Source organism: Cladophialophora yegresii (assembly GCF_000585515.1).
Source record: "Cladophialophora yegresii CBS 114405 chromosome Unknown aczIN-supercont1.7, whole genome shotgun sequence".
Taxonomy (NCBI): domain Eukaryota; kingdom Fungi; phylum Ascomycota; class Eurotiomycetes; order Chaetothyriales; family Herpotrichiellaceae; genus Cladophialophora; species Cladophialophora yegresii.
In genome coordinates, this window is record NW_006913051.1 from 24,622 (window position 1) to 36,981 (window position 12,360).

A 12,360-nucleotide genomic window follows, 5' to 3' on the forward strand; every position below is an offset into this window, starting at 1 on the left:
ATCAAGCACCACCTGTCTCTGGGTCAACCATTAGCCGGACATCGGGTGCCTTCGGCCCTCACGGAGCCTGATTCTGAGCGACAGACGCACGCTGATCCCCATACACGTGGTGGCTCCGTCCTGAACCTGCTACCGACCTTCTCCATTTTCGGCATTGCATACTATGCAATGCCTTTCAGACTGTCAATATCTTTCACCCCCACTGTATTGCCCTCCTTGATCCTCTTAATTGTCAGCGCGGCAATGAGCGCAGCGCCCACGCCACTGCCGTCTTCAGCACTGAGCAGTGAAATTGGGTCCTTCTTGCCCTTTGGCCAATCAAGGATCTCACGCAGAGCCAATGCACCACGCGCTCTGAAATGTGGATATTTGTTGAAAACCGACCCATCTGCGCCAACGTGACACGATTGATAGTTCTTCTTCTTGCATATCGCGGCAACCCCGCAGGCTGAGAGACGAGCGGCACGTGTACCGATCAGCTCCGACAGGCGACGGCAGAGCTCAAGCTCTGGCTTGGTAGCATTTATCTTAAGCTTCTCTTGGAACATATCATGCGTCTCCTGCAAGTTCTCGAATGGGTCTTCTTCAATGAATGAAAGAAAGGAGGCGTCGAGGGTATATGGCTTCTTGAGGGATGAGATATCCTGGCCCTCAAAGAGCAAGTTCTTGTTCTCGTGCAGGTCGACCAAGACAAGCCGAAAGATCTCACCCAGGTACAGTCCCGCAATCATCTTCTCGAACGCTTGTTGCCCTGGTCTCGGCGACGTCTCGTCAATGATTGTGTCATACTTTGTTATAGGAAGAACTTTGTGTTCGTTGTCAAAGGCACCATATTCGCAGTTGATGGCCATGGGCATGTCGTCGGGCAAGTTTAGGTGCTTGAGTTTCGGTATTGAGCCGCAGTTTTCCATGTATGCAGCATTGCAGCCCGTGCCGAAGATGCATCCAATCCTTATAGTTTGGTCGGTATATGCGGACGCGATCAGGGTGCCGGTCGTGTCGTTTATGATGGCGACGAGTTTGATGGGTAGGTTCTGGTAAAAGTTAGTCACTGTAAAGTCCTCCCACAGGCAATCCCACCCTCGATTGCAAGGCTTTCTGGAACTGAGGAACAACGTCCTGGCCTTCGACGCCCGAAATGTCGAATCCCTTCGTCCATCTCTGCAACACTCCGTGATCGACGTAATCTTGCGTGGCAGGGTATGAAAAAGTAAAGCCGAGTGGGAGGTGGGTGAGGTCCTCGTCTTCATGATGGTACTCGATGAACTGTTGCAAGCAATCTGCAATGTATTCCCAAAGCTCTTCCGCAGTTCCAGTTTTCAGTTCTTCCGGCATTTTGTACTTGCTCTGGATGATATCAAACTCGCCCTTTTCTTCCGTCAGGGTAATCTCGCACACCCGCAAGTTGGTACCGCCCATGTCGAGTGCAAGAAATGTGCCCTGTTCGTCACCGTCTGGAAAAGCCATAACCCACGTCGGATTCATGGGGATGTTGCCCCCTTCTTTCTCCAGACCGGCTTGCAACTCGCTCACGAAATGCTCTGTGATCTGCTTGAGCTTTTGGGCGTCCACTGTGAAGAGCTTCTCGAGTGTCGCAATCTCGTCGAGCAAGTTCTTTGGCACATCGGCCATAGACCCTGGAGTCGAACAGCATCAGTATCTGTCAAGCAACCAGCAACTGTATCATTGTGGTAACTAACCCTTGCGGGACGGCTTTCGCTTTGGACCCAACCCAACCATTTTGGCAGCTGCTCAATCGCGGGGTTTGGCGGAGGCAGAAGGTAAGGTAAGTATAAGTGACGGGCAAGTCTCGAGACTTCCGCCTGAAGTAAGTGTAAGATTGTGTATAAACAGAAGCCGGCAGGAGAGGTACTCCAGCAGAGACCTCAATCGGCCCAGCTGCGGCGAGACACGGAGACCAAAATATTGATGCAGCGAATATTCGGCGGGGTAATTGTGTCCAAAACCGAACGGTCGCCGACAAGGGTGTGTACTGTAGCTACGACATAGTGCCCCGCTTGATTCAGGGTGCGGTTCAACGAGCTTTGTCGAATGTGATCTCATTTGTGGTTATCCCTCAAGCTCGTCGTGCTTTCCTGTATGCTACCTAGACATATCCGTGGTACAAGCTCATTGCAGACACCCGCTGTGCTTCTTATTCAGAAGACTTTCTGCTCAGGGCCTCTCTTCCAAGTCTCATGATGCACTCGAGGCGTCCTCTCTGACAAACATTTCCTTGCTGACTCACAGCACTGTTTTCCGGAAAGTCTTTGCAAGGCCACCGCCGTCGCCAGATGTGCCGCGCCAGTTATTCTTCACCTCAGGCCCTGCCCATGACTCATAGACTGTATGTTGTTCATCCTGCCATCTCTCCCATGACGATCACGGCGTGAACTTCTTGACCAAGTCCCTGGCCTCTTGCCGATTGCTCTGGGCTTTCCTTAGGTGGTTAGTCATCAAGATTAACAACCTCAACCCGAGCCTCCGTACATGCGTTCGGATCGTATTGAGGCCAATCTGTGACCTTCCACTGATTGATTCCAAGCGCAGGATCTGGTGCATGATCCGCCATAGCAATTCTGGTCATCGCCTTGAAGAGTTCAACCCTGAGAGAGCTGTTTCCATGCATGAGAAAACCTTGGAAGCCCGGGTTGTGGCGCTGAAAGGAGTCGTACCCTTCGCGGTAGATCTCGTAGGCACACTGCTCAATCAAATACTGGATGATAGGTACCTGACAGACAACGGCTTCATCGCCACTGATGCGCCTTGCGAGCCAGAGAAGGTCGTCAAAGTGTACATTGTAGATAGCGTGAAAGTTTCGGAAGCAGTCGACAATATCATCCTGGAGTTGCTGCATGCGGTACTGTAATGCCAAACAGTATGCCTTGCGGAAATCCCGTAGCCCAGACCGGTGAGATGGTGTTTTGGGTGACACGTGGTATAGAGAGTTCACGACGATCTCAAAGGCTTCCGGTTCGTAGATTATCCCTTTCAGCGCATAAGATGTACTCGTCACCGGTGCCGGAATGTGCGATGCCACTTGGTTGTTTTCGACATGTTCATCTTCATTGAATTCTTCTTTGATCTCGACCTCATCTGTAATCACCGTATTTTCACTACGCGTAGGTGAAATTTCTGATGTTGGTGGTGAAGAAGGCTGCTGTATAGCTGGGTAGCCATGAATCTGGAAGAAGTGCGTCTTCTCTAGGAAAGAGTAGTGGACATGGAATGGCTCTTGTCGATCACCAACAAGAATCTGGATGGTAGGCTCGGCATACTTCCGAGTGGAATGTGATCGTGGCGTGGTTGGTGTCATCGTTGCGCCGAGCTATTCGAGTGAGGATCATAAAGCCTTTCCTGAAATGCTGAAAGTCTAGAAGAAGGTTAGGCTAAAGTAAAGAAGAGATCAAAAGGAAGTCCATACTCAAGAAAGGATATACAGACTCGTAATCCACAGTGAGGTTGACGTGAGGCCTCCCGATAAGCCTATGTCGCAATACAGGTTTAAGTCAGTCTGGTTTTTCTTTTGCGCCTAAAATTTGCGAGAAGAGTCTCGATTTGCGGCAGGCTAAAGGGACGGTTTCTCAGGTTTGTCCTCTTTCAGATGAGGATACACATGATTAAGTGTAAATGAGCTTGCCGACGTGGTGGTTTGTGGAGTGGTGAGAACATCAGAAGGTTCGGTCGAGGAAGGGATTGAAGTCGGTCGAGATGAAGGTGAAGTGCCTTTCTCAATTTCTGCCCTGATCCTGTCGCTGGTCTCACCCGAAAGCTTCAGTGAAGTATCAATGTCCTTTGTCAATTTCTCCACCTCTTGGTCCAGTTCCTCTTGTCGACTGTTCGTAGGAGCCTCTGGTCGCTTCTTTTCGACTTTCCCAGCGTTCGTTCTGGCCCACTCTTGTTCCAATTCTTCTCGCCAACCCAATGCATCGGCAAACTTACGAACGCCCTCATCGCAGTCCTGCAACAAAAGGACGTCATCAGGTCTGGAACCGAGGCCACCTACTCTCTCGAAATTGATAAGCACACGCGGCGTCTCCTCCCTTACGAACGATGGCAGACTGGCAAAAGGCTGTACAGTCAAACTGGTGCCCATGATGATTGCGAGATCTGCTTTTGCCGGTAGGCTTCGATTGCGGTGGAAGGCCTCTGGAAGGGCCTCTCCAAAGAACACGATATCTGGCTTCACAAGTCCATTGCAGGTCTTCCTGATACAGCGCGGGACCTCCATCTTCTGAACCGTATCTTTCATTCGGTCGTCGGGGTATTCCGTCTGGCAATCGATGCATCGTTGAGTAGCAAAAGATCCATGCGCATACACAATCTTGTCCCCTGGCACCCCAGCTTCTTGCTCAAGACAGTCGATATTTTGGGTGAAGAGCTTCAGCAATCGGCCCTTCTTATTAAGAAGGCTGATGAATGAATGGCTCACTGTCGGACGGTATTTGCCTGGATAGAGCTCGTGGGCGAGAGTGTAGAAGGGCAATGGGTTCTTTCGGAAGTACGAGATGTCAAAGACGGCTTCGGCATACGGTAGGTTGAGTCGGGCGAGGTTGGCGTACAGACCAGTATCAGGCGATCGGAAATCTGGTATACCGGCAGAGGTGCTGATGCCGGCTCCGGTCTGCGTCTTGTCAGGTACCAGTTTAAAAGGTGCGTGGAGGGTCTTACCATGACGACAATCTTTTTGACATCTTTTTCCTTGATATATTGAGCTACCGCTTCGATATTGCGCCCATAGAGCGTGGTGGGAGGTGTGGCCTCATCGACCGGAGTGGAGTTCTCGTTGCCCATGTTGAAGATATTCCAGCGCCCCACCCGCGGATTGGAGTGGCGGTCTCGTCGCCGACGACCTATGGCTGCTAGGAGTTTACGAAACACCTTGGAATGTAGGTAGTTGACCGACGCTGTGGTGATACGACGATAACGATGGAAATATGCGAGCTTCAAGCACCAAGATGTAGAAACAAGCGGCCGAACGAACTGTTCTGGGAGTGGAAGAACGGTGCTATCCCATGCCCACGTCATACCTACACAGCGAGAACAGTAGGTACCTTATGTGAACCGGAATCGGAACCCGCGTTGCGGACACGCGGCGGGACATCCTGCGAGGTTTCTCCAACAGGTTAGCCCTCCTTTCCACACTTCAGAAACTTGTCGGTAGGCGCCGAGGAGTTTACTGTAGAACGCAGGTACAGTAGGCTGGGGATAGGTGGTGCGCTACGCACTCCATTCCCCTATGTGAATAATTATTCTTCCGATATGAATGGGAATGACCGCATTTCCGACATCGATCATGATAATCAGTCTGCCGGCATCTACAATGCGAAGTCTGTTGGCGAAATCCGCTCCGCGCTGGTTGAACTGCACAGCAAAGAGGCCAGCGTGACCTCCCGGCTCGATGCTCTAATCCATGCACAAAAGGATCTTCAACGCGAACTCTCCCGGCTGGATTTGTTCCGCGCAAATGTCACTACGCAGGCGTCAAGGGCAAGAGCTGTCAGCAACGGCATGCTCTCAGATGCCGCCGCAAATTCGAAAAGCATTTCCAATTCTGTCAGGAAACTTGACCTTGAACAAGACAGGGTCAAGGCTACGCTTACTGTGGTCGAACAAGTCGGCGAGCTAAAAGCATGTGTTCTGGGTGTTTCAGGATCAATGGGAGCTGCGCAAGACTGGGAAACCGCCGCCAGCTACTTAAGCCGAGCATCGAAGATTCCCAGCGCTGTCATAAATGGCGAGTTCGCGGCCAGAATCGTCCCTACCGCTGAGGTGCCCGACGCTCCGGCGGTTACATTGGAGCATGCGTCGGAATCTTTATGTAGCTTGTTCCTGCGAGAGTTTGACAAAGCAGTCAAAGACAACGATGGCGCCAGGATTACTCGTTTCTTCAAGCTGTTCCCCCTCATCAATCGTTCCGACGTCGGTCTGGACGTCTACGGTCGCTATGTCTGCCAAGGTGTTGCAGCACGAGCCCGAACCAATCTCAATGCTGGCACTGGCGGCAACCAGAGCAAAGATGGCTTCTTCTACGCCAACGCCCTGACGAAGCTGTTCGAGCACATTGCACAGATTATCGAAGGACACGGCGGACTGGTGGAGCGCCACTACGGGGCAGGAAAGATGACACGAGTGACTCAACGGCTGCAGGTCGAAGCAGATCTTCAAGGAGGAATCATTCTCGATACTTGGGCTGACGAACGGAGGATCGATCGCCAACTGACCGACATCAAAGCGTACGCCTTTACATTCCTCGTCCAGAGCTTTATCCCCGCACAACGGGGATCAATGGGCACTCCTCGTGCTGGATCTCCAGCACCAGGAAGGTCGAGCGAGGATGAGTCCGTCGATATGAAACAGGTGGACGCTACACTGAATGAGATGACTTCCATGCTGAGCAAATGGTCGCTCTACACCAGGTTCATTGCCGAGAAGTGTCATGATCCCGCCGCAAGCGAGGACGCGACGATACCACCATTCCTGGTCAGCTCAAGCTTGATGAAGAAGGTTCAGGACAAGCTTCTTACCCCATTCAACACGATGACTACGTTCTTTCTCCGACGTTCAGTCGAGAAGGCATTCCAACTGGACGAACAGCCTCCGGACCTATCCCTCAACCCGCACAAACCACTGAACTCGAATCCGCCTCATGTGACTTCCGCTATTGAAGACATCATGTACATTGTCAACAAGGTTCTGCAACAATCGCTTGTTACCTCGCAGAAGCAAGTCGTTTTTGGTGTAATCCCAACCTTGGGCAGAGTCCTTGGCTCCGACTTCATCGGTATGCAACAGCGCAAGATGCGCGACGAGAGTTATCCAAAAGCAGCAATGCAAGGACATCTCCCCCCTGAATCCACCATCATCTCATTTCTTGTCCTTATCAACAATCTCGACGTAGCTAAAGACTACATCGACCAAATTGTTCATGTCAGACTCGAGCCCGCTCCTGGATCTCCGCATCGGACCCTAGACGAACTCTTCCCCGAACCCGGCGAGGCGGCAGCCGTAATGGCCACTCTGACGTCCTTCCGCACCACATTCTCTGAAAAGACCAATGAACTGATTTCCGACGGTGTCAACGTCGTCTTTCACAACGTGATGAAGCCCCGTCTACGACCAATATTGACGGACGCATTCCGGGACACAGATTATCAACTCACACGCGAACAGCTGCGAGAGCTTGCACAGTCACTGGATGCAGATGCCGACTCCGAAGGCTTCTCCGACGAAGTCCGTCTGCGATTCCAACTTGGTTGGGACGCTCTGACGAAACCCATTGGACGGCTTATGACAGAGCGCACGTTTGACCAGCTACTGACTATAGTGGTCACCTACTTGAGTAAGATGGTTGAGAAGCGGCTGTGGACATACCAAGAACGGGTGAACGACGTGGGAGCAGCTAGACTCGAACATGACATCAACGAGATCATCAAAGTGGTGGTAACGGGTCAGAAATACAGCTTCCGCGAGGCATTTGTGAGATGCAGCCAGATTTGCATGATCATGAACATGGATGAAGAGGAATGGGAGGAGTTGCAGATTTCCGGTGGCGAGGTAGCTGACAAGCTGAAGCCGGAGGAGAGAGTTCGAGCGAGGAACATGGTAATCAACTGAGAAAATGAAGCAGGTTGAAGTTTTTGAGTCTTGATCGTTTTCATATCTTGTGTCATCCCGTAGAGACAAAGCGCGCCTCGAATACGCCGTGTCTCAACCATGATCATGATGAGCATGGCTTACATCGACCCTGTTAGGCGATTTCGTACGACCTGGCTGCCGAAATACTACCTCCCACCCTTGCGGTATGTGGCAAACGTCGTGCATCTCCAGACCCCTTCTCCACAAACTGCTCCCATTTCTACCGTGTCTATGCACGAGACATAACACCCCACGCGCGGATCTTGTTGTCGGTGTAGCCAGAGAACAGTGTCTGACCGTCTGCGCTCCAGGTCAAGCTTACACAGTATGGCTCCTGCGACTTCTTGCCCTTCTCAACGTAATCGGGCTTCAGCTCATCGACCTTGCTCTTCTTCTCGAGATCGAATATGGTGATGGAGGAAGTAGTGGCAGCACACAGCCAGTATCGGTTCGGCGAGAAAACAAGAGCGTGGATTTCGTCACCAGCTTGGAGAGAGTACAAATGCTTGGATTCGTTCAAATCCCAGAGCATCGTGGTGCCGTCCTTGCCGCCAGACGCGCAGAGAGAGCCATCAGGCGATATGGTAACCGTGTTGATATAGCCGGTATGGCCAATGTGGTCGGTTTGGATTCGGCAAGACGCGAGTTCCCAGACCTGTGAAAGAAGATGTCAGTCAAAGTCGACCTCCAGTTCTGACATCGCGCAGTGCGATATGGTTGCCTCAGTCCGCTGGTGAATGTTTGTCTCATGGCCAATAGGCTCTGAAGTAGCAAATACTTTTGAATACGCGTAGCATCTTCGGCAAAGGGTATGATGTGGATATCTCATACCTTTACCAACTTGTCCCAGCCGCAGCTCACAATCACGGGATTTTGAGGGTTCGGGGAGAATCGCACGCAGGAAATCCAGTCCGTGTGGCCCTTGTCGGTGATGGTGTATTTGCAGTCTCCGAGGGTGTTCCACAGCTTGATGGTTCGGTCTCGCGATCCTGAGACAATCTGTCTGTTATCTGCGGAGAAGGAAACTGAGAGAACATCGTTGGTGTGGCCGACGAAGGTGCGGGTGGTGTTGCCTGTTGACAGCTCCCACAGTCGGAGAGTCTTGTCCCAGGATGAGGAGAGCGCGTAGGCACCGTCAGACGAAATGACGCAGTCGGAGACAATGTGCGAGTGACCGTGGAGTGATCGCTTCGGATACCCGTAGGCAGATTCATCGCGGGTTAGGTTCCAGATGATGAGAGTCTTGTCTCTTGAAGCAGATAGCAGCATGTTAGGGCTAGAACCGCTGTTAGCAAGCTTGCGCCAGTTGCAAGAACAATTTGAGGACTGACTTCTCCAAGCTGGTGGCAAGGGCGGTGACCCAGCCGCTGTGGCCTTCCAGGGTACCACGTTGAATGAGTTGCTCAGCCATGGTGACTTGAAGATAGGAAGGGAGAATAGGGTGAGGTGGTGGTCGTCGAAGATCGCTCGTTCACTGCGGTCTCAACTGTGTGCTCCAAAATTCGATGTCAGTCTTGGCGACGGCTACGGCAGGGCAAAACTCGCTTGAAGCTTTTCCAAACGTGGACGTCGCTCCCACACATTCTCACTAGCCGCATTTGCGGCTCATCCTCGGTCGCCCATCCCTTCGAGATGGACTCTACCTTCCACAAAGCTCGTGAAAGCTTTCCCCGAAGCCTTTAGTGGAGTCATGGTATCAGTGTTTTCTGCCACGATGTTTCGACACATGGTCTCTACCAATCCTCTTTCAGCTTGTAAGTCCTGTCCTCGGCGAAAGCTGCGCCCAATGCTCGACATATCCGTATGCCAGCTACTATGTCCGTGGACCGGCTAAATGCGACATGTCCCTGGAACGGAGACAATTATGCCGGCACCACCACAATACGACGAACAATGATATAATTCGAGATTTAGCCGCTCTGTGTCTCATCGCTCTTCTAGCCTCCGTTGCCTCTGCTTTATCATCTCCTCTTGCACACGTTATACCTAGAGTAGCTTCACTCGGTTGTGGACCATGGCTTCTTCTGATCTACCCAAAATGCAATACCGTTTCCTTGGACGTTCAGGCCTCCAAGTCTCCGCCATTTCTCTAGGCGGATGGTATGGTCTACCATGAACTTTGCAGGGCTCTTCGGCTGACTGACCTTTCAGGGTGACTTATGGCGATGCCGTCGGCGACGGTGAGTGTTGATCCGAAGTTATTTACACAATATCTGATTTTGCAGAGGCGACCTTTGCGTGCATGAAGGCCGCGTATGATGCTGGAATCAACTTCTTCGACTGTGCAGAGGGATATGCAGACGGCAAATCTGAGATTGTTATGGGGAAAGCTATCAAGCATTTCGGCTGGAAGCGCAATGACCTCGTCATCTCGACAAAGATCTACTGGGGGCAGGCCTATGGTGACAACATTGTCAACAATCAAGGTCTTTCGCGTAAGCACATCATCGAAGGTGTCGCCGGGTCACTCAAACGACTGCAGCTGGATTATGTTGACTTGATCTACTGCCATCGCCCAGACAGACACACTCCAATCGAGGAGACTGTCCGAGCTATGAACCACATTATCGACACGGGAAAGGCGTTCTACTGGGGCACGAGTGAGTGGAACAGCGAGGAAATCGCAATGGCTTGGGCTGTGGCTGAGAGACTCGGTCTTATTGGACCGGTGATGGAGCAGCCAGAGTACAGCATGATCACTCGTGACCGAGTCGAACGGGAATACGCTCTTCTCTACGAGAAGTACGGACTCGGCCTCACCATCTTCAGTCCCTTGAAGCAAGGTATCCTGACCGGCAAATATAATGACGGCATTCCGGAAGACAGCAGAATTGCGAAAGCCGCCGATGGGTACACTGCAAGTCAAAGGGAAAGCTATGGAGACGAGAAGTGGCAGAAGACGATAGCCCAGGTCAAGAAATTGAAGCCGGTGGCAGAAAAGCTGGGTACAGATCAAGCAACACTAGCATTGGCTTGGGTGCTGAAGAATCCCAACGTGAGCTCGGCCATCACCGGTGCCTCAAAGATCGAGCAAATCCAGAGATCTGTCAAAGCATTGGACCTGGTAGGCAAGTTGGATGACACGGTCATGGCTGAGATTGATAAAATCCTGGACAATAAGCCTACGCTACCCTACAGACGGTTGTAGTGGTGCTGTGCAACAGAGATGACAGGTTTCGGAAAGCTAGGGTGGACTGTGTTAGCCACTTTCGGCAAACAGCATTTCGCATGCGCCAAAAATGACATTATTATGGTTTCCAAGAACGAAGCTCTAGGACAACATCGCCAAAATCGCTGCGTTTTGTAAGTCGCGAAGGTGGACGATAGCAGCAGCGCCTTTCGACGCAAAGACACTTCGCCCAGGTGTGTTTCTTGTGCCAACCATCTGCTGCCTTGGGACTGTTCCTCAAGGAGAGAGCATGAAGCGAACTCCGGCTTTAGTTATAGAGGACGATTCACTGTAGTAGTGCGCATCAAAGTGTTGCCGAATCTCATTTCGTTCGCCGGCGAAGTAGTTCTTTCAATGAGAGTATGCAAAGCCGGTGATGTCATGACCGAAGCACAATCCACTGCAGCCGGGACTACATCGTCTGCGTATTCCGACCTCAATGCGTTTCGGTTAACCAACAACAGCTCACTGTTCCCCTGTTATATATGCAGCCAGCTACCATGAATTGCTCACGGGTCCTAATCAGGCCCGTCGCCACGCGCCACCTGATAGTATCCACATCTCGACGCTGCATCTGCTCCAGCTCGGGTCGCCTGGCCGATGCCGGGGACAAGCAAAGATACCACAGCAACGTCGATGAATACCGCAAGTACCAAATTGAGCGTGCGGACAACCCACATATGACCAACACGAATTCTACAATTCACAACGAGATGCCCTCACTGGGCAAGGACGCTTCTCCGCCAGAGATGATCAGCGCCACCGATGCCGACTTTGTTCCCAAAGACATAATACCAGAAAACACGGAGAAGATGACGGGAGGAACTCAGCCAGGAGATCCCAACAAAGTAAGCCAGTCAGATTATGCTGTTGGTGAAATGGAGGGCATCTCTTTCAGAGTCGAGCCTCTACGCCGTACAGGAGAAGACCTCCCTACCATGAGAGCCAGATTACTATGTTGGTGTTCACCCGAGGAGGACATATAGAGAAGGTGCTTTCGTTCGCCTGGATGCTGACTTCTTTTATAGACCAAAGCAGGAAGCGAGGGACATTAGAGTCTGACCTCCTACTCTCCACTTTCGCGGCAGAAAACTTGTCCTCCATGAGCCGATCCCAACTTGAGCAGTACGACCTCTTCCTGGATGAGAACGACTGGGATATTTACTACTGGGCAACTCAATCCGAAGCAAACACGCCTACGTCGCTAGAGTATGCAGAAGGCGCAACGTCGGAGACAAAGGACCAAACAACCGAATATTCCTCACCTGCAACGCCAGGACAGGCTCAAGAAACAGATGCGTGGAGGCAAGGGGCTCCGCGAAGTGGAGAGTGGGCTCAGACTGTTGGTGCGTTCAAGCCGGCATACAGGCCAGTCCCTCAACGATGGAAAGACAGCGAGGTTCTCAGCTTGTTGCGGAGACATGTCAAGGCACGCAGTGCTGGTGGAGTTCTTGAAAATGTCGAGGAAGCCGCCAATACTAAGCCCAGTGGAAGTGGCCTTGGGAGGATGCCTGAGGTTCAGACGTTCAATTGATCTTGTACATAAGTGCTAC

General features: G+C 51.7%; 7 protein-coding genes across 7 annotated transcripts; 3 read left to right on the top strand and 4 right to left on the bottom strand.

Annotated features, from left to right (window-relative positions):
* Positions 1 to 161: 161 nt before the first annotated feature.
* On the bottom strand, positions 162 to 1,740 carry A1O7_09136 (hexokinase; the record flags this gene model as incomplete). The annotated part of the gene is made up of 3 exons (XM_007763125.1): positions 162 to 1,034; positions 1,081 to 1,637; positions 1,701 to 1,740. 3 exons carry the CDS (start codon positions 1,738 to 1,740, stop codon positions 162 to 164), a joined length of 1,470 nt encoding a protein of 489 aa, XP_007761315.1.
* Positions 1,741 to 2,449: 709 nt separating this feature from the next.
* Positions 2,450 to 3,316, bottom strand: A1O7_09137 (uncharacterized protein; the record flags this gene model as incomplete). The annotated part of the gene is made up of 1 exon (XM_007763126.1): positions 2,450 to 3,316. One exon carries the CDS (start codon positions 3,314 to 3,316, stop codon positions 2,450 to 2,452), a length of 867 nt encoding a protein of 288 aa, XP_007761316.1.
* Positions 3,317 to 3,568: 252 nt separating this feature from the next.
* Positions 3,569 to 4,794, bottom strand: A1O7_09138 (NAD-dependent histone deacetylase SIR2; the record flags this gene model as incomplete). Its single annotated transcript, XM_007763127.1, has 2 exons — positions 3,569 to 4,624; positions 4,672 to 4,794. The coding sequence occupies 2 exons, from the start codon at positions 4,792 to 4,794 to the stop codon at positions 3,569 to 3,571; spliced, it is 1,179 nt and encodes a 392-aa protein (XP_007761317.1).
* Positions 4,795 to 5,262: 468 nt separating this feature from the next.
* Positions 5,263 to 7,617, top strand: A1O7_09139 (uncharacterized protein; the record flags this gene model as incomplete). Its single annotated transcript, XM_007763128.1, has 1 exon — positions 5,263 to 7,617. One exon carries the CDS (start codon positions 5,263 to 5,265, stop codon positions 7,615 to 7,617), a length of 2,355 nt encoding a protein of 784 aa, XP_007761318.1.
* Positions 7,618 to 7,867: 250 nt separating this feature from the next.
* On the bottom strand, positions 7,868 to 9,049 carry A1O7_09140 (guanine nucleotide-binding protein subunit beta-like protein; the record flags this gene model as incomplete). The annotated part of the gene is made up of 3 exons (XM_007763129.1): positions 7,868 to 8,293; positions 8,470 to 8,914; positions 8,970 to 9,049. 3 exons carry the CDS (start codon positions 9,047 to 9,049, stop codon positions 7,868 to 7,870), a joined length of 951 nt encoding a protein of 316 aa, XP_007761319.1.
* Positions 9,050 to 9,652: 603 nt separating this feature from the next.
* Positions 9,653 to 10,786, top strand: A1O7_09141 (nucleolin; the record flags this gene model as incomplete). The annotated part of the gene is made up of 3 exons (XM_007763130.1): positions 9,653 to 9,738; positions 9,790 to 9,818; positions 9,864 to 10,786. The coding sequence occupies 3 exons, from the start codon at positions 9,653 to 9,655 to the stop codon at positions 10,784 to 10,786; spliced, it is 1,038 nt and encodes a 345-aa protein (XP_007761320.1).
* A 521-nt stretch (positions 10,787 to 11,307) lies between these two features.
* Positions 11,308 to 12,341, top strand: A1O7_09142 (uncharacterized protein; the record flags this gene model as incomplete). Its single annotated transcript, XM_007763131.1, has 2 exons — positions 11,308 to 11,764; positions 11,836 to 12,341. 2 exons carry the CDS (start codon positions 11,308 to 11,310, stop codon positions 12,339 to 12,341), a joined length of 963 nt encoding a protein of 320 aa, XP_007761321.1.
* Between the last annotated feature and the right edge of the window lie 19 nt (positions 12,342 to 12,360).